Source organism: Dryobates pubescens, chromosome 21 (genome assembly GCF_014839835.1).
Source record: "Dryobates pubescens isolate bDryPub1 chromosome 21, bDryPub1.pri, whole genome shotgun sequence".
Taxonomy (NCBI): Eukaryota; Metazoa; Chordata; class Aves; order Piciformes; family Picidae; genus Dryobates; species Dryobates pubescens.
The window spans coordinates 15,007,933-15,034,333 of NC_071632.1; the positions used below are offsets into that span (position 1 = coordinate 15,007,933).

Below are 26,401 nucleotides of genomic sequence, written 5' to 3' on the forward strand. Positions count from 1 at the left end.
TTCCCTTAGCCTTTCAATCTTGTCTAATCTGTTACAGGCCCATGCTTGGGTCGATCAAAGCATAAAAAACATAAGTGCTATTAATTTGTAATTAAAATATCAATGATCAGACTCTGTCTCTGATTTTTTTGAAATAAATAATTAACGTATTAATTAATTGGAAGTCCTAAGTTTCTTTGACTGGAGGTAATTTTGGTTCCAGACTGAGATGCAAATTTGGTGTTAGCTGCAGAAGTCATCGATGACCTCACAACAATGGGAGGTGAGGTGGGGAATAGATATTAGAGGGATTTTGGTACTGTGTCTTGAAACCTAGCAGAAGAAACACTCTTCTGATCTGTGACTTCTTGATCAATCATCTGTATCACTGTCCATGGTATGCTGACAGTGTCACTGTGTCATGCAGGAGTAGCAGGACTAATTGCTGAGTAGCTCAACTCCATTCTCTTAAGAGAAAATACAGTGTGTGAGATAACACATGCTGATGACATTCAGTCATGTAATTGTGGGAGAACATGTATCAGGATTTAGGATCAGGTGTGAGTCTATAGAGAACTGAAACCTGTACCCTGGCAAAGTAGTTTTGAAGCTGTTTTCCAAACCGTTCATAATAATCAGCTTCATCTCTTTTTTGGTAGGCTTTTCTGTTTCTATTTTATAGTACAGGTAACTTCATCCAGTGAAATAAATGTATATTTAGAAAATACTTTAGGTATCTGAGACACAGGAGAATTATGGGACTATAACAGACAGTGCAGAAATTGCCTGCAACACAGAAAAGAAGCAACCAGAAGTAGATGCAGATGTAGGTGGAGCTACTTTTGCATCATTTTTTTCAGAGTTGAGTATAAGACAGTTCTATCTTTCTGTCTTTGATAGTGAAGATGAAGGGGTTGGAGAAGCACAGGGGCATAAAATGAAGTACTTCACATGAAATAATTAAATAATTTGTTACTGCAAAGAGGTGATTTCAACATAGGAGGATTACAGATATATCAGAGGATTCCAATGGCTGAGAGATGAGCCAAAGCTTGGCTGGGGTAGTATTTTTCTCTTGATCCTCCCTGAGACTGGAGCTAAATAAGAACATTCTAGAGAAAGCCTGATATAGTTGGAGGTGTCCCTGCTCACTGCAGGGGCTTGGACAAGATGACCTTTGAGAGTCCCTTCCATCCCAATGCAGTCTGTGAATCTGAAAGGCAAGAGATAAGTTGGTCAATGTTAGAACCTTTTTGAGGTGGGATATGGGAGTTCAAGAGAACTACTGACTGCAAATGGGATTGAGGTAGGGAATTTAGTAACAGATTTTGTTAACAGTGTAGTGCTCAAAAAGTGATGTGCTAAAAGCCATTAAAATAAACAGTGCCTGAGCCATACTGGAGTAGGAAAACTGAAAAGGGTGAAGTGTGTGTGTGTGTCTGCTCAGAAGGAATGAGTTACTGACCACACATAGGGTGGGGCAGTAACATCAAACAAAGATAAACTATCAAGCCTGGCAGTGGCAGAAGTAATGCTGCCAGCTCTTATATATCATGAGCATCAAGGGTTTTGGAGCCTTCTCCTTTGGTTGTTCCCTTTTCTTTTTATAAGCCTTGTGAGAAGCTTCTGTCAGCCTGGGAGTTATGGCTGAGTGGAATCCAGCTTCTTCGAAAGGAATCTGCTCCCTTGGTTTGTGCTGCCTGCAGAGAGCAGGGGAAGTGCAGCCCATGAGGCAGGCAAGCAGCCAGAACCCGGCTGCGACTTGCAGCAGAGCCCACTTCTACCTTCCTCCTCTGCTTCCCACATTGTCGGCTCCAAGCATTAAAAGCTAACAAGAATGGCCTAGAAACACAATTTCATAGAAGAACAAAACACCTTTTGATTCATTTTGCTTTCTCTCTACTTCCAGAGACTGTAAATTTCATTAATTGCACATTTTTGGTCCTTTTGCCATAATCATGTGTTCTTAAAATAAATAAGTAGAGGCTGAGATTTTTCACACAGCTCTTTTTTTTTTTGATTTCTAGTGCTTTGGTCTGCTAAATATCTGCTCTTGTGAGACTGTCACTAAAACTACAAAAAAACCCTGGCAGCACACCTTCCTGCTTTCCTGCTTCACTTGTAATTGGACAAAGCATGTAATTTTCATTCCAGGCCAATTGCTCAATTCTCCCTTATTTTGTTGCTGGTGCTGCTAAGATCAAATTTGGAGTCTGGAGATGGAGGACTGGGGTGCTTTATTCCATCCAAAAGAAGTGGTTGGTGAACATCTGTTGATTTTTCTGAACAAAGAAAATGGTGAAAAAGTAGCAGGGAATTTCTTCGTCGCCTTTTTTTTTTTTCATCTTCAAAGAAAGCACATTATAAAACTAGCAACACTCAGTGAGAAAAGAAGTTATGGAGTGGCAGAGAGTTTAGATAATCTGGACAGAATAACACTGCAGTGGTGGAAGGAGAAGCCAGATCTTAAGGCAGGAAGGAGATAATAATTTTTTTAACATATTTTTAACATTAAATATTTTAAGGTTGCAGAGTCAAGCACATATTGTAGGAGATACCGGTATTAAGATGAATTTTGAAAGGGATTATTTCTTTTCATGCACATGTGTTACGATACAATTTGTAGTTTTACATGAGTACTTCTCTACAAGAATTCTTCCTGCAGAGAAATGGACTTTATGCATGGAACAGGGCACTTGAAATCGCTGCAGAGTTCTCCTTTACACTTCCAGATCTGAATCTGTGCGAGCATTTACAGTATCTTCCTCTGGTCAATGATTGACTTCTACATCTTTAAACGTAGAGATAACATTTCCTTGTGTTACAAAAATGAATTATTTTAAAATAGTGAGGTAATATTTCAGCACTGTATCAATGACCAATCTAGCCCACAGTGAAATTACTGATTTGGTCTTCAGAGCACAATTGTAGTGTTGCCAGTAGGTAAAGACTATGACCACACACTATAAAATGAGCAAGAAGTTCAACATTTTTTGGTTGTCCGTCCTCTCTGTTCATGCACTGACTAAGGAAATGATCTCCAGAAGAATTTGATGATGGATTGTTGTTAAAGCAGCTCTGCCTCAGATTCATAGGGCAGGATGGATGTGATCTTTGGATGTCATCTAAGCTCACCTCCTTTTCCAAGGCAGATACCTACAGCTGTTTTGCCCGACGGAAGCTTACATAAACTACTCTTAAATCTTCCCATAATAAAACCTCCAGATACTCCCTAAACAATCCCTTCCAGTCTCTTTGTTTTTACTGTTCAAAACACTTTCCTCACATACAACTCACACTCTCCTCATTCTGGGTTTATCCCATTACTACTTGTACCATCTGCTAGGGATAATGAAGGATGGATTTGTGCAAAAGGCTCTGGGCTTGTTTCCCCAGCATGCTTTATTTCATAACAAAAATCCCAAATTTGATCATACTTTCTTCGTAGATGATGTTTTCTGGAGTTCTGATTCTTCTCACTGAGTTCTCTCCAGATGGTCTGCATCTTTCCTGAAGCACAGAAGGCATATTGCACAAGTGGGGCCAAAGAAAGGTTTCACAGGCAGCCTTAATCCTTTTCTTAGGTTGAGCAGTTGACATTATGACCATAATGTGTTTGATGTTCCCGTGTAGAACTTAGGCCGGGTGGGATTTCACACCCATGATCAATGACAGTCGTGACCAGGTCTTTAAATTGTACAGACATTTGCTTCTTGAATTAATCTGTCAGGTAAGATGGTCCAGCTGCAGAAACCATACTTAGAAATGTCTCCTGCCATGTGCCAGCAGGTGCTCCAGTTTCTGGAGTCCCACTCTGAGCCGCTCACAGGGGCAGTTTTAGTGTCTCTCCCATCCATTCAAGGTTGTCTTCACCTGGGCCTGTCCAGCTGCTTACATGCAGCTCTTCTGCCTCTGGTGGGCAGCAAGCCTAGTGCTGGCAGGCCAGCTCTGTTTTAAGCCAGAAATCTCCTTTTCACATAAAATGTAGCATGTAGGTCTTGAGTTGAATTTACAAAAATGATACAATAGTGCATCCTCACTAAGGAGAAAACTAATTTCCTCTTCAAATATCACAACATAAAATGAGTGGTAGTAAAGTAGTTTGTACATTAGCACAACTTGGCATAGCTAAATAGTGATTAATTTGGCCTTTTAATGTATTTTAAGACCACTAACAAGGGTTAGGTGGAAGAATAATTCTCAAGGCCAATTCTCATCAGTCTGCTTCAGTAATCAGTAGAAACGATGCTCTGAAGTTCAGTTTTCCTCCCAAATACTCCATTTTACGGTGCTGAGCTTAATTTTAGTTGTGAAAAAGACATGTTAAAAACATTTTAGGTTGCTGTAACAACTTTGCCGACACAGCCCAAGGTTTTATGCTTCTCCGTTTCATCTTTCAAAAATGCAAAAGTATGCATGAAAAAATACATCCTGGGAGGTATTTCCAGATAGTGAGGAAAAAATATTGCATAATTTATTTAAAAACAAGCAAATTTGTGTGATACCCTCTTTGCCTTCTTTTTCAAGCCAAAGCATGAATGAAATAGATGTTTATCTCTGCCCGTTCCCAGTTGTTTGTTTTTTTTAAGCAATCTTTACCATGGCAAATGGCAGTAATGGTCATCTGTAACTTAAATGTTCAGGCAATGGTCATAGCTGGTGCATCTGACTGGAATTGCCATGCCTTGGGTTTTTCCAGATATAAGCCATTGCCTTTTCCTGTTTAAACAGCAACAATGATCTCTGCTTTTAATAAGACTGATTGAAAAGGATAATGCACAGTAAAACTTTGGTGTCCCACAGTAGGCTAGGAAGGTTTCGAGAAAAGCTAAGAGGAAAGCATCTCTTGAGCTGAATCCATTGTATTTCTCCTGCTGTTGACAGTTTTGTTCATCTCTGTAGGATGCTTGGATTCCCCTGTGCATGTTCTCCTGCAACAAGGGGACTTTTAACACCTCTTTTCAGGACAGGTGGCTGCAGGATTTTCTGTCATCTGCCTCCTTCACCATTTAGTACTAAAAGGGCTGTATAACTTTAAGCATCTTACCAATAGACATACTTAACATGGGCCACTTGCTGTCTTCCTTGGCATTCACCTGTATGAGGGTCCTAGGGACATGGAAGAAAGTTACTCCTGTGGAAATGAGGAAGAGTTATTTATTTACTCCCCTAGCTGTATGCACAGATTGTAGGTGGATGACAGTGCCCCATATCTTTGCAGACTGTCTTCTACCCATGTATGACAAATAGGCAGGAGAGTCAGAGGTTACATCTGATACTGTTGAGGGTCACGCAAATTCATGTGGACCAGTCCAAAGATTTCCAATAGCTGCAGAGCACAGTGCTCATGCAGGCACAAGTGTAGATCTGTGAGATACGGGACAGTGCATAAACAAAACATGTTTATGTAAGCCAGTCTGCACATCTGCTTCTTATTATCAAGGAGCCTTGACTGACACAGGGTACCCCAGTGCCATTTCCCAACTCATAAGGATCCAAGAAGGACTTCTGCTTACTCTTGAGAGTGTAACTACAGAAGCACTTGGTGTGCTTTAAGTGTTGGTAATCTTGGCAGTCGGCCATAATTCTGTTAAAAAAATAACAGGGGTTGGGGCTGTCAAATTTACCTCAGTCTGACTATTTGCAAGCAAACCAGAAAATGTTTCTCCTCTGGTTATAATTTATTATTGTGCAACTAGTTGCCCAATACTGCATGTGTTGAAATGAGCTCCTTTCAATGGGAAAGGCTGTGTTTTAGGGCGACTTCCAAGTGCTTTCTGTCATCGGTCAAGTACAGGAAATAGTTACTGCTCTTCTGCCTTGCTCCAGGATTAACTGGCTGGAGGGCATTTGGTTTTCTTGTGTTGGGATGTGGACTGGCGAGGACTGTAGCATCTTAGATTCTTGTCAAGAGGTTGAATAAACTCTGCTTGAGGAAGAGGCATTGATGAGACAATGAAGTAAGTACTTGTAGAAGAAGACCTCTGCAGTGGAATTCTGAGACCTGTTCTGTCAGAAAAGGCATCTTTTGAACAAGATCTCCTCTAATGGCTTGGCAAGACACAGACATAAGCTTCAGACATTATTAGCCTTATTGCCTCTTACTGCATCCCCCAAGCCCAGCTGTATATCTGGTTGGTTCCAAATACATTTTTTGCTCAGCATAACATGTTAAGATTTGTGTGCATACAGATGTATGAATGCATGAGATGAGGTGGGGTATATAAGCACCTACTGGTAATAAACCACATCTGGAATTTTGAACCTGTATGGAAAGGTAGCATTTTTTCTGGTAAATTTTAGGAATTAGGTTGGTAATAATGAAATCATTAATAATTTATCTTTTGGGTTGGAGCATCATAGATACATCTTAAATGGAATACTGATGAGCTCTCTCTTTCTTTTTTTCCTTAGTAACTTATAAAAAGATAGGTGACACATCATCTCTTGCTTGTTATCCTACTTTGAATTAGCCTGTTCTGAAAATATGCTAATTATGATAACAGATCTAGGATTTGATCTTCAGAGTTGCCAGTATCTCAATTCTGTTATCTTCAATATGAGAGTTCTTCCATCACAGATTTAGATCCTCTAATTGCATATTGACATATGGAAAGTAGATTTGTAAGTACTTTTTGCAATGCTCAGATGATAGGACTAAAAAACTCTACCTTCTGCCCATACAGACATAACTTAAAATATTTACTGAGCACTTAAACATTGTGGTGGTTTTAGGCTATGCCTTTAAAATTCAACCCACCACAAACTGAAAAGGCTAACATGAGGGAAGTGGCCACTTTGTACTGTATGACAGATCAGCAGGGGGACATGTGGGGAAGCGGACCACCATGGCTTTCTGCATCCAGATGCTAGGCAGGGTGTACACTGCCACTGGTTATTTCCAGGTATTAAGGTGCCACATGCATTTGAACCCCTCTGCTTAGCCTGCCTTGAAAGTGTGAAATCTTTCTTTTCCTCTTTTATAATCCCTCCCGTCTGTCTCAGCCTCACAGTCTCTTGGGAGTGGCTTGAGAATGTTCTGTTGCTCCTGTCTTTAGCATCTGCATCCGTGTGTTCACAAACCTTTACCAACGTGTTCCCCCAGCCCCCACCCAGCAGCAAGCACTTGAGCACTTGCTTCAGCTCCTGTCCCCAGCTTTGCTGGAGCAGGAGCACTAGCACAAACCATATGATTCTTGACAGCTTCACAGCTGTCCACACCACGCTGCAGAGTAGCTGTGAAACTCTGCTCTTGTTGTTTCACTTCACTCTGCCTGCAGAAAGCTACTGCTGGAAGTTGTGATACTGGAGCTGCCTTTCTCTGCTCCAGAAATATCTGCTTTACCCCTGCATGCCATTTTTCACATCATGCTGCTTTAAAAGGTAGGGGGGTTTAAAATTTTGTTTTGTTTTGTTTGAGCTTTGCTGTTGTTGGTTGGTTGGTTTAAATTACTGTTCTGTATTTCTCTTTAATAAACCTTAACAATATTGCATCTTTGCTATGACATCACTTTAAGGAGCATTGTTTACTTAGTCATAATTATCCTTGAGTCTTTTAATGAGCAGTGATAGTCTGTCCTAACAGGATGTATGAATAATTATTTACTCCACTGTGGATAATCTTGTGTTTGTAACTGATGTAATTTATATACCGTGGTGCTGCTTGTTTAAATCTCTTAAGTCTCCTTACAAGTCTCTCTAGTCTCAGCTAGAATAAATAGCTTTGCTTTCCCTTCCTGCAAACTCTGCCTGCAAGGCCAGATCAGATTTCACTGGTAGTCAAGTGGTTATGCTCACTGACATACAAGTAAATAATTATTTGTTGCTCCATCCCATTGAAAAATAGCTTTAAAATAGACATTTGTACTGTTTAGCTGGGACTGTTTGGTTTTCCCCTATTCTTATGCTACATTTATCCATCTTTTCTGCCCAGCTTTTTATCTTCAGGTACCTTGTTCTGAAGATTTCTGGAACATGTCAGACGTTTACCACCAGCTCAGGGGGTTGTGCTGGTGATGTTGGTCCTCTGTTCAGGCAGGGTCAGTGAGGGATGTGTGACTGAGGACGAATGCTTCCTGACAGTATTGTGGTGTAGGGTCTTAATTTGAGTGCTATGAATGGGACCTGTTTCGCCTGCCCACCAATCTGCATGTCTCCTAAAGAGCTCTCTGCCTTAGGGAAGGTGCCATCATACCAACAGAACAAAAATAAAAGTATTTTGCTTCATTCTGGGCTTGTGACATGCTGCTCCCTTCCTTAGCAAATGACTGTATTACCAGCACTGTAGAAGCAGAGCAGTTCAAAGGCATTTTATGTACTCTTTTCTTTCTTTTTTTATCTTCCTAGCATTGCTCTATGCTGAGGGCAAAAAGACCCATCCCATACTATATTAAACCAAATCTAAAGGGCAGTGTAGGTTTCTGAGGGTCTTCTGTTCCAATCAGGAATTTTCTACTTCTGCTTTCTTGTGTTGCAATCCTTGCCTCACCTGGCTGAAAAGCACAGGTTGCTCATTCCACCCTCCACAAATTTGGTGAATATTATACAGGAGTTTGACCTTAAGGTTTTCTCTTCCTTCCACCTTATTTCCCTCCACTCACCCACCCAACACAAAATGCCTCGAACCCAAATGTGCCACCTCAGAGATGCACTGTAATCTATTTATGGGATCCAAGCAAAACCAAGTCTGTATCCAAGTGCCTGATTCCCTGAGGCATCTTTGTGGGGTCTTAAGGGCATAAATATGAAGAAAACAGAATTGCTCATTTAAGCATAAAAAAAATGTGTTAAATGGCCTTCCTTTAATGCAAACTGCATTAGTTGCAGAAGTTCACATTTTAAGTTTGTGGATATGTTTATTATAGAAATATTTTTCAGTAGCTTCCATATGATGTGACACAAGGAGTGCTGTCAGAGCTGTCATTTTAACACTGTTGCTATGTTATGCATGTTAAAACATAATTGCAAATGGTGCAGGGATATTGGAGCGGTCATAGTTCTGTAAATACAAATTTCCTCTAAGTACAACTTTTAGGTATTCTTTTGTTTTTAAAGGAGGATTAGTTTGTTTGTTTGTTTGTTTTTAAATGAACAAGGTTATTTGGATTTGTGCATATCATATATCCTGGTATGTATGACTGTAGCTATTGCTGTGATTTTTGTCATCATTCCATTTTTCTTCTGTTTCATGAAAGCTTTTGGTGTACAGTGTCTGTGTTACATAAGATGTATATGCTTACAGAAAGCTGTATGTGCAGTCATGCTCTCTATTCAAAAAGGCAGAGCTTTGCCTTTTCAGTGATGGCAACACTGAGTTCTTTTAATGGGTGTGAGATGTTAAGTTTTTCCAGCTCTTATTTCCCCGTTTTCTGAGGCCTTTCAGCAATACAGATTATTTGAACAAAAAGGTTATATTAATCATTTGAATATTGTATGTGGGGGTTTGTTGTTGTTGTTAAGCATGCAAATTTGTGAACAAAGTAATTCCTTTAATGTAACTTGAAATTAGCTGGAAGTAGCATTTCTGTATGCTGAATTCCGACACCTGACAGCACTCGGGGAGCTTTTATTGTTTTATTATAAAGGGTTAAATTGGCATGAAAGTTGTTCATTGATGGTGTATCCTCTGATGGTTTCTCCCCCCAAAACAAAGTAATTATTTTCCCTTTCACAGCGAACAACTCTGCGCCTTTTGTTACTGTGGAGAACGGAGCTCATTAGGACAAGGAGACTTAAAACAATTCAGTCCAACTCCTGGGTATGTTATCCCATGGAAAAACCAGCCTTTAAGCAAGAGTGAAGCCAGCGACAGCACCGATGGAGCTTGTGAGAGAACTCCACGGCAAAACTCAGTGCCGCGCAAACAGAGAGGACAGAAGAAGTAAGTCAGTTCTAAATAAATGCTTTTTTTGTTTCTTTTGCATGAAGTTCAGAAAATGTCTTTACACATACAGAACTGCAATAGTAATTTGTATTTGGGAAAATGCAAGTCATTTGGGGGAGAAAAACTTCACTGACTCAACACGCAGGCAGTGTAGGAACAGCTGTCTCCTCTGCTTTTAAAGAGTGGTCGGTTTCTCCCCTCCAATGAGAATCTGGACTCTAGAACACAGAAGACAGTTACTACTGCAAAGCACAGATCTACTTGTGTACAAGTATGCACAAGAGTAGATGATATTGGACTACTGACACTTCATGTATTTTGTAGATTAGTAAAACTGGAAGCCTCTACCCATCTTGCTGACGCTTTTTCACCTCCCCCTCTTCAGATCTGGCTCCTGTAGTGGCAACAGTGTTACACAGGCACATAGCACGTGTTTCCTACCCTTCAGAAGTGGGTTTCATTGGCAGGTTCCTCAAAAGGGTGGGTTTTGCCATCAAAGGGTAGTGTCCCAAGGTTTTTTAGGTTAGGCCCACCGTCCAATGTGCCTGAAAAATGGCAGGGATGTACACAGCTCTGCAGTGAAGTTGTGCCTGCATTTGTCTGGCAATGGAACTTGTGATGTGACTGATGGGTGTGTTACTAAATTTATCTGCACATGAGATACTCCGTAGATACAGGGGTTCTGTCACAGAATCGTAGGGGTTGGAAGTGATCTCTGAAGATCATCTAGTCAAACTTCCTTGACAAAGCACAATCACCTAGAGTAAATCACGCAGGAACATGTCCAGGCAAGTTTTGAATGCCTCCAGTGAAGGAGACTCAACAACCTCTCTGGGCAGCCACTGAGAAGGGTCTGGCTCCATCCTCCCTTTAGCTATTGATCAGCATTGATCAGATCCCCGCTCAGGCCGCTCTTCTCCAGGCTAAACAGCCCTAGGTCTCTCAGCCTTTCCTCCTAAGGCAGATGTGCCAGTCACCGTAGGCTTGCTCTGTCCGCGGGGCTAGGCGCGGTATGAGCGCAGCCTTGGGGAAGCGGCGCTGTGCAGGGCTGCTTGAGGCGGTGGCTGTGCGGGGCTGTGGGAAGCCGCCAGGCCCGGGGCGGGCCCCGCCGCGGAGCGCCGCGTTGGAGGCTGGGGATTGGCTGCGGGCCGCGGGGCCCGGCCGGGGAAGGGGAACAATGCCGGAGGCGGTGGCAGTGCCCGCCCTGAGGCGGGGCCGCCTGAGGGGCCTCTGCCTGCGGAGGGCCCGGGCAGGGCTCTGCTGCTCCACGGGTCTGACCGGCAGACCGTCCGAACTGATTTAACTGCTGAGTGTTCGGTTGGCGCTGTTGAACTGCACGTCTCGAATGTGTGAGAAGCCGTTGAGCTTTCTGCTTGATGGCGTTGCAAGTACACAGCATAAGTCTATGCAGTAATGTCCGTGGTGTGAAAATGCATGTTGTGTAATGCCAAGAGGGAAAAACTGTTTTTCTAAAGCTTGTGAAACTAACCCCCTGCTCTTGGACAGCTACTTTATTTTATACCCGTATGCATATAAATGAAATAAAATGAAATATCAAAGATCAGGATGGAAAGGGGTGAAAAGTGTTGTTGAGAAGAATCTCGGACTACAGTATGCAGAAGAAAGATTTCATATTGCTTTATTTTTTACCACCTTTTGAAAAAAAAAGTGTTCCCTTTCCCCAAGTGTTGGTTCATGTACAAGTATCCAGCTAAATGGGCAAAGATTGTTCATTTCTTAAGTTTGTTTTTCTGCTTCCCAATACAGATCTCGGTCGAGTATAGCATCATGTACAAGTGTAAGCACCCAAACTGCTTCTGACGATCAGGTTGTCAAATTCTGGGATGAACTCAGTTTAGTTGGCTTACCAGATGACATTGATGTTCAAGCCTTATTTGAGCCAACAGGTAAGATATGTCGCTGTTCTCCTTCGGTTTGGTTTGTTTGGTTGGGTTTTTTCTTGCCGTCCAGTAGTAATACAATAGTTAAAATGGGAGTGAGTGAAGTTTTTCAGCTATTGATTTTTGGTTCTGTGGTGTCTGTCAAGTGTTTGATGATGCTTTCGTATCTTTTACCAACAGTACATGGTGGTTTTCCATAGTTTATTCTTCAAGTACTGGACAGTGGTGGCCAGATTTGTGTAGGAAAATATTTGTGATGTACTGTTGAACATATGTTCAGGTGATGATCTCTTCAGAAGGGCATGGGAGACCCATAGCAGAACTAGATGATCTTTAAGATCCCTTCCAAACCAAACCATTCTATGATGATCATGATTCTATTTTAGGGAGAATAGGAAAAAAACCCACATTTTAATAAAATTGTTGAAGGCCTAATCCAGTAGGTTTACCTAATCTCTCACTGTTAATGTGGGGTTATCAGAAATAATGGAAGATTTAAAAGAGCAGTGTTGCTCATATATAAGAACAAATGTAACTATGTGTCTGTCTCACACAAACATAGCATGTATGACTGATTATCTATATGTCTCACTATTATGCTTACAGAATCTGAGAATTAGATAACAGAATGTGCTGAAATGAAGAGGCAGGTGTGTTCCCTAAAAAAGGAAATAGCAGTATATTTAGTGTCTGGTGGTAACTGCAGTACATTCAGTGTAGGATAATAAGGGCATTAATAGAACAAGAGAAAAAGGAGGAAGAGAGACTATTCATTTTATCTGGCAAGTATTTACTACTAGAGCCCAGTTCAGTATTTACAGGAAGTGCTTGACAGAGTTGTACAACCAAAGCTCCTTTTTCTTTAACTATGCATTAGGTCATTGCTGGGCTCATCACCGCTGTGCGGAGTGGTCATTGGGAGTCTGCCAGACTGAAGAGCAGCTATCGGTGAACGTGGACAAAGCTGTTGTCTCAGGGAGCACAGAAGTAAGTAAAATGTCTTGAATGCTCAAGCAAGTAGGAAAAGAAGGGGTGGGGTTGAAAAAAGGACAGTAGACTAAAGCAATACGGAGTATGACCAAAGATATGCACATAGGGATCTCTGAGCTCGCATTTATAGAGTTTCTTTGGACAGGTCTTCATGTCATCTGTTCTTCCAGTTTATTTAAAAATGCTTGTGGTGTTGCATGGATTGTAGCATTGATTAGTTCAGAAGTCACTAGAATGTAGGAAGTACCAGGCAGACCAAAATAAAATACAGACCAAAGAAAATTTGAGTTCAAATTAGCAAATGCCCTGCTTGGTAGAGGAGATTCCTATTTTGCCAGTTTATATTCTGAAGTTACATGGCTCCGGTGTAGTAAAAAAATTGGTGATAATTTTCATACTGGTTTCAAAAAGCAAGTTGGTATAGGAAAACCACAGAGCCTATGTTGTAGCTTTTAAATATTGGTAAATATATTTAGTCTTCTAACTAGGTACCTTTGAAAAGGATGGTGTCATATTCTGCTAGCATTTTGAAATTATGAGGCTAGCTATTTCACATTGGTTTTAGCCCACATAACTCCTTTTTTTGGGATCATAGTTACTCTTGTCTCATTTATAATAATTTTTTCCCTATATTAATCAGACATGCTATCAATCTGTGCAATTTTTGATATTTCCCCATGATTGTACTTAGGCTTATTTTCACTTGATTCTTCATGTTTTTCATGCATTATATTGAAGTGAAAAAAAAAAAAAGATTGCAGACGATACCAATAAATATTCTTCATTGTATGGACTAAAAAGCTGCTTTGAATCAGTCTTTCAGTGCAAGCCATATAATACAGCTTTCCATGCATCTTTGACTTCTCATATTGATAAATGCTTTGCTTTGAATGACTTGGTTTCTCTGTATTTGCTTTCAGAATGAAAGACTCTTAAGAATGAAACAGTATTAAGTTCTAGAGGAGCCTAGTCTCATCTTCAGTCACTTTCGTTACAACATTCTGGTTTCTGACAGAAATTCTTTCTGCAGCATTCAAGCTTGCATTTTGCTCTGTAGAATTCCACCTATCTCCATTATTTCAGTGTGTTTCTTTCTGCATGGCACCTTCCACCTCCCCTGTGCCTCAGGGTGCTGATGCCTCCCCTTCATGTCATCACTGCATTTTAAGTTTTGTGTAGATGTTTATAAGGCAAATATTTAGCTAAGAATTTTTGAAGAATGCTAGGTCTCTCTGGTGTGGCAGTTTCCATTCCTGCCATGTCTTTTCATGTGCTGCTCTGTAGCTTCTCTGCTAATCTTTTCAAGTCCTGCAAATAATTTTTAGGTCCCCCTGTTGCACGTTTCAGTGCAATACAGAGATGAGAGAAATGCGAATCATTTGTCACTCTACATATTTTCTATTCAAGCTTTTCTGAAACTGTTGAGAAACTTTCTTTGCTGTAATGCAGCAGTCAGCCAGTGAAGAATGACATTGGTTTGGCTATTCTCTTTTATCCTTCTTGTGACATCCCCAGGGGGAGCAGAGTAAAACTACAACCAAGATTGATTTTAGAGGAATAGCTAGACAAAATGGGACATCTTTATCCCACAATAACACCAGGGAATTTTTTTCTTTTAGTTTGTGTTTGTTGGTTTGTTGTTTTTTTTTTCTCAAGAAGGAGCAAACTTCTGTAGTTCTCTGTTCCTGACCGTGGAGCAGCACTGTGGGGGCTGCTCAAAGAGTTTGTCTACAACTGGTTTAGAGCCCAGGCAGCCCTGTGTTTGATTGTGGCCAGGCACTAGTGCTGGGTAATAATATTTTCACTGCTTAAAAAAATATCACTAAGCTAAAGAATGCACAAAAAGTGTAAGGTGCTGGTTTTCATAAAAGCTTAAAGCAAGAAACTTTCTTTGCATGAGATACCTGAGAAAGTTTTGAATGAAAGGTATAGTAATTAAATTATGCCTGGCTTTGCATTTACAGCTTGTGTTTTGCTAAAATTTTGGGTTTTCTGTGGTGATGTTAGTGCATTTTAAAAGTACTATTTCTATTTAAATGTTCTGAATACTGTTGTCAGTGCAGATGCAAATATGTGCTCAGGGCATACAGAAAAGCAGTTTAAATAAAAACAATCTGTATGCTGTTTCCTCTACTTGCCACCAAATTTGCTTTGGGTTTTGGTGTTGTTTGCTTGGTTGGGGATTTCTGTCTTCTTGGAAGTCCCTCTGGCATGACATGGGTTTATGATGTGGTCTGCAGCACTGACATCTTTCCTTAGCTGGGAAAGTATGTTGTTTTTTTCTTTATGTTCATATTTAATTTTTGACATGTAACAAACTTTTACTTGATAGTAAAGTACTGTGGGATAGGTCTTTTAATTTGTGGAGAACATTTTGAGGCTGTTCTTACCTTGAATGTCTCTTAATTTGTAAGTTGCATTCATGTTTCTCATTAGTTTAGACTGTCTATTGTTTGCAAATCTGTTTTAACTGGATATGACAGTGTTTCTTATTACTCTTGTTTACCACTTGAGATGTCCTTTGGCTTCACTGAATTTGTGATTGCATTAATAAAGCTTGTGTGGACATATTTCATTGACCTATTCCAGAGTATGTATGTTAATTTATTTTGGTTTTCTTCCTGGCCTGTGTTTACTGAAGGTTTAAAATGCAGTGCTATAGACATCTTGGTATCCGTGCATGGTTCACAAAGTAGCTTGCTTTGCATTTCTTTCTTCTTCAGTTCTTTCTTTTGATTCACTCATTTTGAAGGCCTGGCAAAGACATCGGACCAGTTTGTTACATGTATTTGTGTCTAGATAGATGAGTTCTTTGACTTTTTCAAAAGAGAGATTTGCCTCTCTTTAATATTAATGAGTGCACATACATTCATCTGTACATGTGAAATCTGCATCCTGTTATTTTATACCAACTGACAAATGAAAGCTGGAATATGCAGTTAGGTTTATGGTAGTAGATGTGTCCTAGCCTTTATGGGTTCTAGTGATGACTCATTGCTTGTCTGGCTTACCTTGCTCATCTCAGCAAATGGGAGTCCTGGAGTCATGGGTTTTCTCAGAACCACTTTCTAAATTTCAAAAGTTGACAGAAAGAACAGGGTATCCAGGCAGCAAGCATCGTGGCAGAGCTTTTCTCAAGATGACTTTAGCATACTTCTCTCTGAAGTTCGTATAGTTGGGAAGTTAGAATCTGAACAACCAGTTGTGGCAGGTCCTTCCTCCAGTATTTTAATAGGTCTTCATGGGATAGACCTGTATCTGTAAGGTGTTTCTACAGATATTTGTGGCAAGGTGCAAAGATGCTATGAAATGCAGACTGAGTGAAAGAAACCAAGCAAAAGAAACTAACTGAACAGATATCAGAGCTTTTACTGAAAAAAAAAAAATAGATGTGGACAAGCAGAGTTTTCTGCTTTTTCTTGTATTTCTGGCTTCAGTCTTAGGCTTTCTTGACTATGCTGCTTTTTGATACTTGGAAGTGTGAATTTGCTGGGATTACCATTTAAAATTGAGGTCTTTAGGGCTTGCATCTGCTCAGCTTTTAACAAGAGTGGTTTCTGAAATATTTTCAGGTACGTTAGATACTGCTTTGTAATTTCCTTGTTTGTTTTACGTATGCTGAGTAGGTGGCTGTTGCTTTACAGTCAGTTGAGGAAATAAAGAAGTTTACTGCTTGTCTGCCTTACATTGTCTAGCCATAGCTCTTCTGGATGCTACAAAGTCCCAAATAAGGTAGACTTGTTTTTTCCTCCGATATTTAAGTAGCTCAATTCAAAAAGTGAATTTAAGGAAGACACAGGAGATAACATGTTTGAACTACTTTTGAGCAAAGTCTGTGCAAGAAAGGAATGCAACAGTAACTTTCCCAGCCAGCTTTCTCTTCTGATAAGATGTAGGAAGCAGTTTATAAGTCTGGGAGAGTTTGTCAAGGGCATTAAAGTCAGAGAAAACAGTAAACTAAGAAGGAGGTTCCTATCTGCTTAAAGACTGAGTAGGGAAAACATGATAGTAACAAAGTGTCTAAAGCAGTCCTTCCAAAATACCATATTGCAAAATATTCACATTTCCATTTCATAAAATGTGGATTTCTTTTTGCCCTGGAATTCTGTTAGTTCTTTGCATATTTATCTACTTCACAGCTTTTATTTTTTCCCCAGTAATAGTCAAGTGTTTCTTCAGGACGAAGACTCTTAGAATCATAGAATGTTAGGGGTTGGAAGGACTCTTGCAGCCAAACAGCTGAAATGTTGTTGTCTTCTCCCACCCATTTTTTATTTTGAAGTTAGTCAGGGCAGTTTCTTCTCTCTGCACAGGACAGCTGTTGCCCGCTCCTGCTGAGTTTCTGCAGGCAGTGTTTGGCGTGTTATCATTGCTGAGAACTTGTAGGAGTTGTTGCTTCACACAGAGGCAAGCTAATCAATAGCATCTTACCTCCAACCTTAGCTCCAAACTCCAAATGACCTATCTGCTGTTTTGACACATCTCTTCCCTGTAAGCCCTTTTCACATGGTATGAAATCTTGAAAACCTTTTTTGAAGGCAACTTCCCTTGAATTCTGCCAGCAGAGAGAGAAGATTGCACTGTTTGTAGATGCTTCAGAGTTGGGGCAATGTCAGAAAGTTTGCACATTAAATATCTGACTCAAACTGTTTCAGAAAGCCCTTTCCATCAACTGTTTTTAATTCTTTGCTTGAGCCTTGTTTCTAGCATGACCATAGCTAGACCTTAAGGAAGTAAATTGAGAGAAAAGCTGGGAAACATTTTAAAGGTTTACACTTTTTTGAAGCGTTTGTATTTTGAGTGTGTCTTCGCTCCTTAGCCTCAGTACCCTTCTCATCTTGTTGAGACTTGGCTGTGTTTTTAGTGTATGTGTGTATGTTCACTTGTGCTGCTTGAAGCCCAATACTGATTTGGCTAAATTGGTACTTCCTTGTGTTCTTCCTTGTATATAAAGATAAGCATCAACATCTTCATGCACTGTTAACTTCGTACACTGTGGATGAGCATGGCCATGTAGCCATAGCAATTTCCCAGCTAGTTTTAGGTTTCATCATCATAAAAACTTTATGTGAAAAATCATGCAGATGGCAGAATCCTGAAGGTAGGGATGGTCTTGGCTTCACATGTTTCAACCTAGCTGAGCAGAGCACGTAGTGGTGTCTTTTTGCTTTATTTTTGGAAGTGAAGGATTTGCAGTTCCTGGATGCTCTGAAAGCTCTCTTCGTCATTGTTGGAAGAGCTAGTAAGTCTTAAAGTCAGGGAAAAAAACATAAAGAACATAATCTATCATAATTTATACTATTTCTGGACAGAGTCCTGTGAATTCACCCATTTTTCAAGGAGAAGCTTTGTAATGTGATACTAAAGAGCAGCTCTGGTATTCAAAAGTTCCTCTTCCAGCTCTTGAGGGATTTTTTATGGTACTTTTGCACGCACAAGGCACTTGGCTTTTCCTTGCCTTCCTTGACTGCAATTTGGGAGTGACTACCTGGCTGCTCTATGGGAGTGGTTTCTGATTTTATCTTACTGAGTTTTTTTTTCTTTTTACTTCTGTAGCTGCTTTTGTCCTGCAAGTGAGGAAGGAAGTACTGCAGGAAGTATTCTTCTAAAATAACATCTCACCTCTTTTTATGGGTTCCCATCCCTTGGAGAACTATAGCACAGAAAGTGCTAGAGAAAGGCTAGAGGAGTAGTGACAATTTCATATGCTTTTGGTCACTTTAGTACTTTCATTCTGTTCCTGGCATGTTTTACAAATACTGCCAGAGTTCAGCAGTGGGGGCTGTGAAGTGTTTCAGTTTTTCATTAATTTCCCCATTGTTAATTTGGAATTCGTAGCCATTTCTCTGCCAATGATCACGAGCTTTGTACTTCAAAGAAAGACATAGTGACTAAGGCTACAGCTTTGGTAGCATTTTTAACACTGCAGATTATCTTCCATTAATTGTTCCAGAATGCTTTGGATTTTGGACACCGAAATCCTGGTCAGTTGTTTCTTGGAGAACACGGATCAGACTGTTCTTACAGGTTGTTAATGACATCAGAAACACTACGTCAATTATTTTATAGCTGTATTTCCCAAGCTCTGCTGAGCAGCCACAGTATCTTGAAATTGTCATAGCTGGGTTTGGTCTACTAAGTGTAATTCTTCTGGAAGGCTTTTGTACACCATAAATGATGTCAGTACCACTTTGGTAAATCCATTCAGCCTCAAGAGCTGCCATGGGACCTGCACGTGTGTTCAGGTTTTTTGCAGATCCTGCAGTTTGAGAACAGATATTTGCCTGCTTTAAAGTAAGATGTACAACTTTATTTTTATTGTTACTGTCACATGAGCAATGATTAAAGCATTCTTTTGTTTGAACCAAAAAAAAACCAACTTTACCATGACATACTGTTGTTCATTTGAAGTCATTGTCCTGTGGTAGCTGCTTTGAAAAGCACTCATCAAAATAGAGGGCCCAGGCACAGGGAAGAAGTGACAGCAGGCAGACAACAAGGAAAAAGGCTGACATTTGTAAACACTAGGAGTATTGGGGGGGAGGGGACACTCACCCTTTTCTGCTTTCTTGTCACCTATAATCTGAGTCTAGGAGCCAAAGCAAATAATGCATAATTTAATACACTTTACCCTCCAAAACCTAACTACCTAGCTTTTTACCTAGTAGCTGTTATTTTTAACTGTGCAGGTACTTTGGCCAGATTTTAATGATATTTTTTGTGTGTATCAAATTATCTGATAGGATTTTGTCTGTTCTATTTTTTTCTTCTGCAGTGAAACAAAGAACAGAAAAAAACTAAATTGGAGTTCTTGCAAATAAGGAATTTTGTTTATTCACTTTATCAAGCACACCACCTTTAAAGCTATCAAGGTTAGGACTCAGCTTTCAAGAGAACTGTTTTCAGTTTCCCCACTTGTCTCACAGACCAGATCTTCTAGTACAAAATAAAGTAGGTTATTCTATATCCTTGCTAGTATTTAAGAAAATGAAGTAATAGTCAACACTAAGTCAAGACCTTTACACATCTCTGCTTCTAATAGGTTTTTGTAATTATTTTGGCATGTATAATATGGATACCTTGGGACCTAATTAAACTCCACTCTTGGATGTGGATCTTCAGTGACGTATTTGAAAGTTTGAAAGGCTTGCTATGAAACAGTGATCTCTCTGAATAGTGTGATCATAAAGTGAGAGGCAGTAGCCTGTGGAAGAAAATGTAGCTAATGTAAAGTCTAAAAATTTTGGATCAAAGAAGTGGTCTGAAATGGATTTTAATTATGAGTTTTCCATTTATTGAGGAGGAAAATTGCATTTCTTTTCCTAGTGATCTGATTCAGTTGTTTGCTCGTGAAGCCTTTGATAGTGGAGTAAGTCTTTGTGTGTTACTGAAGGAGAGATTGTTTCTAAGTGTTGGTTTTGATAGTGTACTTGGTTTGTTGAATGAATAGCTGATCTGTTTTTACTTTCCCTACCAGGTGCTAGATGGATTAATATTTCAGAGTTGTACTATCTGATGTGAGATGCTCTTACTGTTGAGTAAATTTTCAAGTCAACCAGCCAGTGAAAAAAACGTTTGAGTAGAAAACTGTATTATAAATGTGAAGACATACTTACTTCAAGGCTATCTGATACATCCTGAATGTAGCACTTTTCTGTTTCTTGAGAAGCTAATTTTTTATTATTTAAAAGGTTCCTTTCTTTAGAGACACAAACCACACTGTGCTGGTTTTGTGCTAATATACAGCAGAGTATTGATGTACCAGATTTTGCAAAGGGTTTGATTTAGAGCTTTCTCTGAGTACTTGTTTTAGGAGTTTGATTCTTAACAAGTGCAAATATTTTCATGTGACTTTTCAGTCTTTAGAGTAATTCTTTTCTTCATTAACTGAGGTAATCATGTGTCTGACCTGTTTATTAGGAAAAGGGGCACATGGTAATGTGAGACCAGTTTGGCTATGGTTAGTTTTCATATTGTCTTCAGCGTGTTGATTCTGTTTACAAGAGGAAGGCAGGCATTAATTCATGAACCACAACTTGGAGGAACATTCCATCTTCTGAGATGCAGCAGAAGTAAAGATGTACATTTTAAAACAAATCATTTATTTTTGAGAATGTTCTTTTGGTTTACTTTGTCCAGAGCCTTCTGTGAAGGAACAGCTGTGGTTTTATCCCTACCTTTTTGTTTCCAGGTATACGGAAAAAAAACAAACCATATTGATGAATGTCTGTGTAGCAAATAGTATTGTCAATACCCATTAATGCACTGATGAGAGTGGTGAAACTGCATCTTGCTCCCTCTTTGGTCTGTGAGAAACAAGTCTTGGAGCTTAACCCTTGCCAGCTGTTGCAAAGGAGAAATGATTAGTACCTGTATTCTAATACATACATTTTGGCTTTAAGTAATAAACTTTATTCAGACTAAGAGAGGGCTTTTAATAAGTCAACATATTTTTCCAGTGAATGAATACAGTTTCTCTAACTTCATTGCCCAGTTTCCCCTGCAGTTCTGCAGACCTGAACAGAAGCATAGTGTCATTTCTGGCAGGTGAATCTCCATAAATGAGCTTTCCCATAGTAACTGCATTTCTGGAACACAGCAGCAAATGAGGAGGGAAAATTCTTGGGCTACTTAGCATGAGATATCTTTCCTTAAGATGATTCATACAGCTTCACCTCAAGGAAAGTGTTTGATGTTTCAGCCTCACCTGTTCGTTTTTCTCTCCCTTTGCAGTGGTGCTGCTGGCTTCCTGCTGTGGTGCCAGGAGGCTGATATGTGGGAGCTTGCCCTGTGCGTGCTTCTCTGGCACAGGAGTTGGAAAGCAGAGTCAGCCTTAGAGTTTTCAGTCTGTGAGATTTTTCAAGATGAATGCTTTGAAAAATGCACCTTTCTTGAACTCTAGATGTCGAATAGGTGGGTACCAGAATTGAGGGAGAGAGGTTGTTGCTACAAAGATGTTTCTGAGAGGGTTTTGATGCTGAATAAATGATTGGCATTGCAGATGGTAAGGGCAGTCTGTGAGTTGTAGGAAGCAGACAAAATGGAGTAGGGGCACTGAGAGAGACTGAGAGAGAAACAGCAATAGCCCAGAAATGAAAGCTGAAAAGCCTGGCTGAGAAACATGAAAGGGCCTATGTTCCTGAAGGAATTTCCAGTGCAGGTTTCCTTTATTCAATAACATTCACTGAAATAATTTACTGAAAGCTCTGAAGTGAAATTGTTTAGTGTGTGTTCCAAACTGGTGAAGTGTCTTTCACAAAGACCTTTTCTTCCTTTTTGCATGACTTGAGTAGAAAGCACTTTTTTCATAATACACCCAAAGAAATTCTCTATATTCTTTTTTCTCTTCCCCCCACCCCGTGTGTTTCTCTGAAGTGTTACTCTGAGCATTAAGGCAGTAACATGCTAGTTCATGTTGAGGTGGCACTCTGTTGCTGGGCATTTAATTTCAAGATTTATAATCTAATACCATATTATTTGGGGGGATTATGTGTTAATAAAAGGAAGAACCTGATTTCTGAAGAGCAAAGAAAAGTCCATTAAAGGAAGATTGCACTGTCTCTTAAATCAGGATTGCACCTCCTTCCTCAGCTAGTGCTTCAGTTTGCTAGGGGGACTGACTCATTTTGGTGCTGTGTGATTGGACATTTGGCCTCTCCCTTTCTCCTGTCTTTCTGTGCACAGCAGCAGTAGCATAGTCCTTCAAGGTCTGCCAAAAAAAAAAGACAATGCAATGCTTCCAAAGTTTAAAAGTGGACCAGGGAAATAACAAAATGTTCTTTTAAAAAAAATCTATGAAAATACTACAAATTAATGTGAATTAGTATCCCATTCACATTTTCAGTAGATAAGAATACTGGAACTCTAAATATACTTGTAAAAAGGCAGGAATCTGCACCAATCACTTAAGATTCCAACAGTAAGCACACAGAAATTTGCAGAAGAAAGTAAATGTAAGTGTTCCTTAGCAGGGGGATTGCAACTGGATGATCTTGAAGATCCCTTCCAACCTAAAGCATTCTGTGATTCTGTGATCTCCTCACTTTTTTAGGTATTTAAATGGAGCCCTCATTTTCTACCTTACTACCACCTCCCTCATGGCTGCTTCTTATTTAGCTTTTTTCTATTCAGTCTTTTCGACTGAATGTGGATTGATCTGTTGGGTTTTTTAATGATTGTGCTTAGGGGTCTCATTTTGCCTCTGTGTGATGGTTACATTTATGAAGAAAGACTGATCAATCTTTCATAGTTAATGTTGGTTAGTTTTAGTCAGGGACAGATCCTCGTTATGCTTTTGAGCATCATAGAAATAAAAAGCCATCTTCATCGCTTTCTTAATAGATAGTACATGAGTAGAAGATAAAAAGAGCCCTATGGAACAACCTGGTAGGTACATTTGCTGATCTGTAGCATTGTTTGGTTAGTATTAGAACCTTGACTCTAACCTTGGTTTCACAGCAGCTTCTCTGTGAAACAGGCTTTTATTTAAGCACATGGATGTGGCTCATGCTTTTTTTGCAAGAACTTTGAAGTTCAGACTCTTTAATGAAATTTGATTTATAAAGTAGTTTTGATTATTCCAATCAAGAGTTTGAGTAATATTTTTCCTACTAATACAAATAATAGAGGTTTTCATTTGGGGTCTTCAGCCATCCTTAACAAAAAAGTCATACAAACATATTTTAACTTAAAACTCAGGAGTGCTTATGCTAGGGTGTTGCCATCAGTTTGTTTTTACGCAGTAGCCTAAGAACTGCTTCTGAGATTGGTGTACTCAGCAGCTTGCAAAATCAAACCATTAGCAAAAAAGTTTTGAACTCCCTAAAGATTTTGTTACTGGCTTCCATTAGTGTAAGTTCTGTCCCAGAGTTGCAGATTGAGCATAAATATTGCAGGCATCAGTATGAAGTAGTGCCATTAATGCACGTGTCCTTGAGTGGTTTTTTTAATGTCATGGAGCAAACCACGCATGAGAGACAGCTGAGGAATCTTCATGAATGTGGACCAACAGCCTTTCATATGTGAGTGTCTAAAACTAAGTGCTAAATACAGACACTACCTGCAGTAAAGCTATTTTTGTAATGAGGTAAGCTACTATGGATAATCATCTCTTTATGTGAGAGAATTAATATTACTTTCCATTCCTCTCCATTCTGTAGATCTGACCTGGGAATAAAGAGTAGACAGAGTGTGGTAGGTCTGCTGCCAGTAACTTGTAGTTGTTCCATGAATCATAGTCATGATTAATATTAATAATAAGATTCTATTTAATAATACTACTTGAAGAGCTGATGAAGTGCCATGTTCTCAAATCAGCACTTCCTAGAAGCTTTTAGACCAATGTTGTGGGTTTTTTTCTTTAGTGATCCTTCAAAGATGTCATGCTCCTCTTCAGTACACTGCGGGGGGGAGGGGTTGGGAAGTAGCTGCCATTAAATAAATAAATAAATGCTTCTTGGAGCCTCTGGCGTTTTTAGAACAACTTGATACACCCTACTTCTACTGCTGTGACATAGTCTCACTTCGGATACAATAAGTGCATGTATCCAGTCTGCAGTCTAGACAGGTCTCTTTCTAACACTGCAGGTGTTTCTACATCTAGCCTTCTCACTTCTAGTTTTTAATTAATAAAATAATATTTCCTTCTGTTTAAAAAAACATTCCTCCACTCATCTTCTCTATGAAATTGCCTTATAAAGAACTGGGAAGAGTGGCAGATTCTGCAGAGTAAATAATGGATCTGGATTGAAGGAAACTGCTGTCAAATATCCAAGCAAATACTGGTGCCTTTTTTTTTTTTTTTTAAAAGCTTTTCTTCCTTTCAATTGCTGCAGGTTGTTATGGCATTCTTGGGTGTTACTTGTGTGGCATTTTCAGGGAGATGGGGAGATTCAGGCTGGACGTGAGGAGGAACTTCTTCACCATGAGAGCGGTGAAGCCCTGGAATGGGTTGTCCAAGGACGTGGTTGAGGCCCCATCCCTGGAGGTGTTTAAGACCAGGCTGGATGAGGCTCTGGCCAGCCTGATCTAGTGTGGGTCCCTGCCCATGGCAGGGGGGTTGGAACTAGGTGATCCTTGTGGTCCCTTCCAACCCTGACTGATACTATGATAAATCATAAACCTTTAAAAGTTAATAGAAAGTTTTAGTGAGCTTAAACAGTTCAGTTGCTATCATCATTCTTTGAGCTTTCTAAGGAAAATTCTCCTTTTCCAAAGCATAAATGGCTCTGATGTGTTGAATAGGTAAGAGTTTCAGGTTTTCCAAATGTCATATCAGGTGAGGTTTTCCTCATGAAAGTAACTTGAAATGGATGGTGAATTGCTGGGAAGACTGTTACTATTACTCATCCATCACATCAGAATATGCCTTGGGCACCTCCAGAATGTTTGCTCTCTGTCAGACATAAAATATTGTGATGGATAAATCCCCCAGTAAAGGTCGGACCTGGCAGCAATGCTCACTCATCTGAGAAACTAAAAGGTCAGAATACTCAAGATTCTGGTAAGACTAGAAGCTGAGCATCTCAGTGACGTATAGTTGTACTTCCACTCTTAATTTTATGCGAGTCTGTTGTCCTAGGTACTTCTAGAAGCTCATTTCTGTAGGTGAGTGCACTGTTACAGCCTTATGCAGCAGTTTGGTGTTTTTCAGCCTTCTCTGAATTCCTTTAATTGAAATAAATCCATTTTGTGGTAAGCCATCTTTGCCTTATGGGTGCTTTTATAGCAGCATTCATCTTAGTACTGTGACAGCATTGTTATCTTAGCACAGCCACAAAATTAGGATGATCATCTGATGCTCAGATTTCCATGCCATCAGATAGAACTGGATTTAGAAAATAGTGATTTAATCTTGATTGTTTTAACCATCTGAAAAATCTCTTTTAAATAGTACTGGGCTACTCACATGAATTAGCAGAGCAGCCTGTGTCTCTTGAAGAGTTTCTTTGTAGATGATTATGATTATTAAGCCTAGGAACCACAGTGTAGTACACTTTCCACTGTGAGCATGTGGACAGTCTATGTTTAGGACTTGTAACCTCACTGTGAACTTACAGCCTGGTCTGTGTGGAGTAGCAAGAAAATGTGCTGTCTAGAGCTTAATGCAGAATCCAAAAGATGGCTCTCGGAATCTCAGGCTGGCTTCAGCTCTTTCTCCAGGCCCCTGTCTTTTGTTGACCCAAATGATTTCCTCTTCACTAGTTCTGATGTATTATTCATGTTACTTCAATGCAGTTTTCCTTTTGATAAAGGGATGGGATTTCCTCATTTTACTGTAAACATTGTGAGAAAAAGCTTTTAGGACATTATTCTAGTCCTAGTTTAGCTGTAACTAAAGAGGAATAAAAATACCAAAACCTCCTTGACCTGTCATCAGAGATTAAGGAATAGCATTATGAAGACATAGGACTGTGCTTTTCCTGACTATATGCTACATATGAAACAGAAGCTCATCTAATTGTTTGTGTCTTTACTCCTTCAAGAGTGTAAGAAGCCTGTTATGGATAGCAGCATTAAAAACCACACAGAATCTTGTAGTGGCGAAGAGGAATTTTAATGTAAAAGAGTCCAGGTGGGAATTGGTGCTGAAGCAGGAGTAAATATGTACATTTAGTAAGGGAGCCTGTGACATATAAAGCACAACATT

At 39.7% G+C, this 26,401-nt stretch overlaps 1 protein-coding gene across 1 annotated transcript in view; it reads left to right on the plus strand.

Annotated features, from left to right (window-relative positions):
* Positions 1-26,401, plus strand: part of KMT2C (lysine methyltransferase 2C) — a 184,585-nt gene that overhangs the window by 59,341 nt on the left and 98,843 nt on the right. The window contains exons 4-6 of the mRNA XM_054171155.1: positions 9,653-9,859; positions 11,630-11,769; positions 12,641-12,750. Coding sequence (XP_054027130.1) covers positions 9,653-9,859; positions 11,630-11,769; positions 12,641-12,750 — 457 coding nt within the window. The remainder of the gene's footprint in view (positions 1-9,652; positions 9,860-11,629; positions 11,770-12,640; positions 12,751-26,401) is intronic.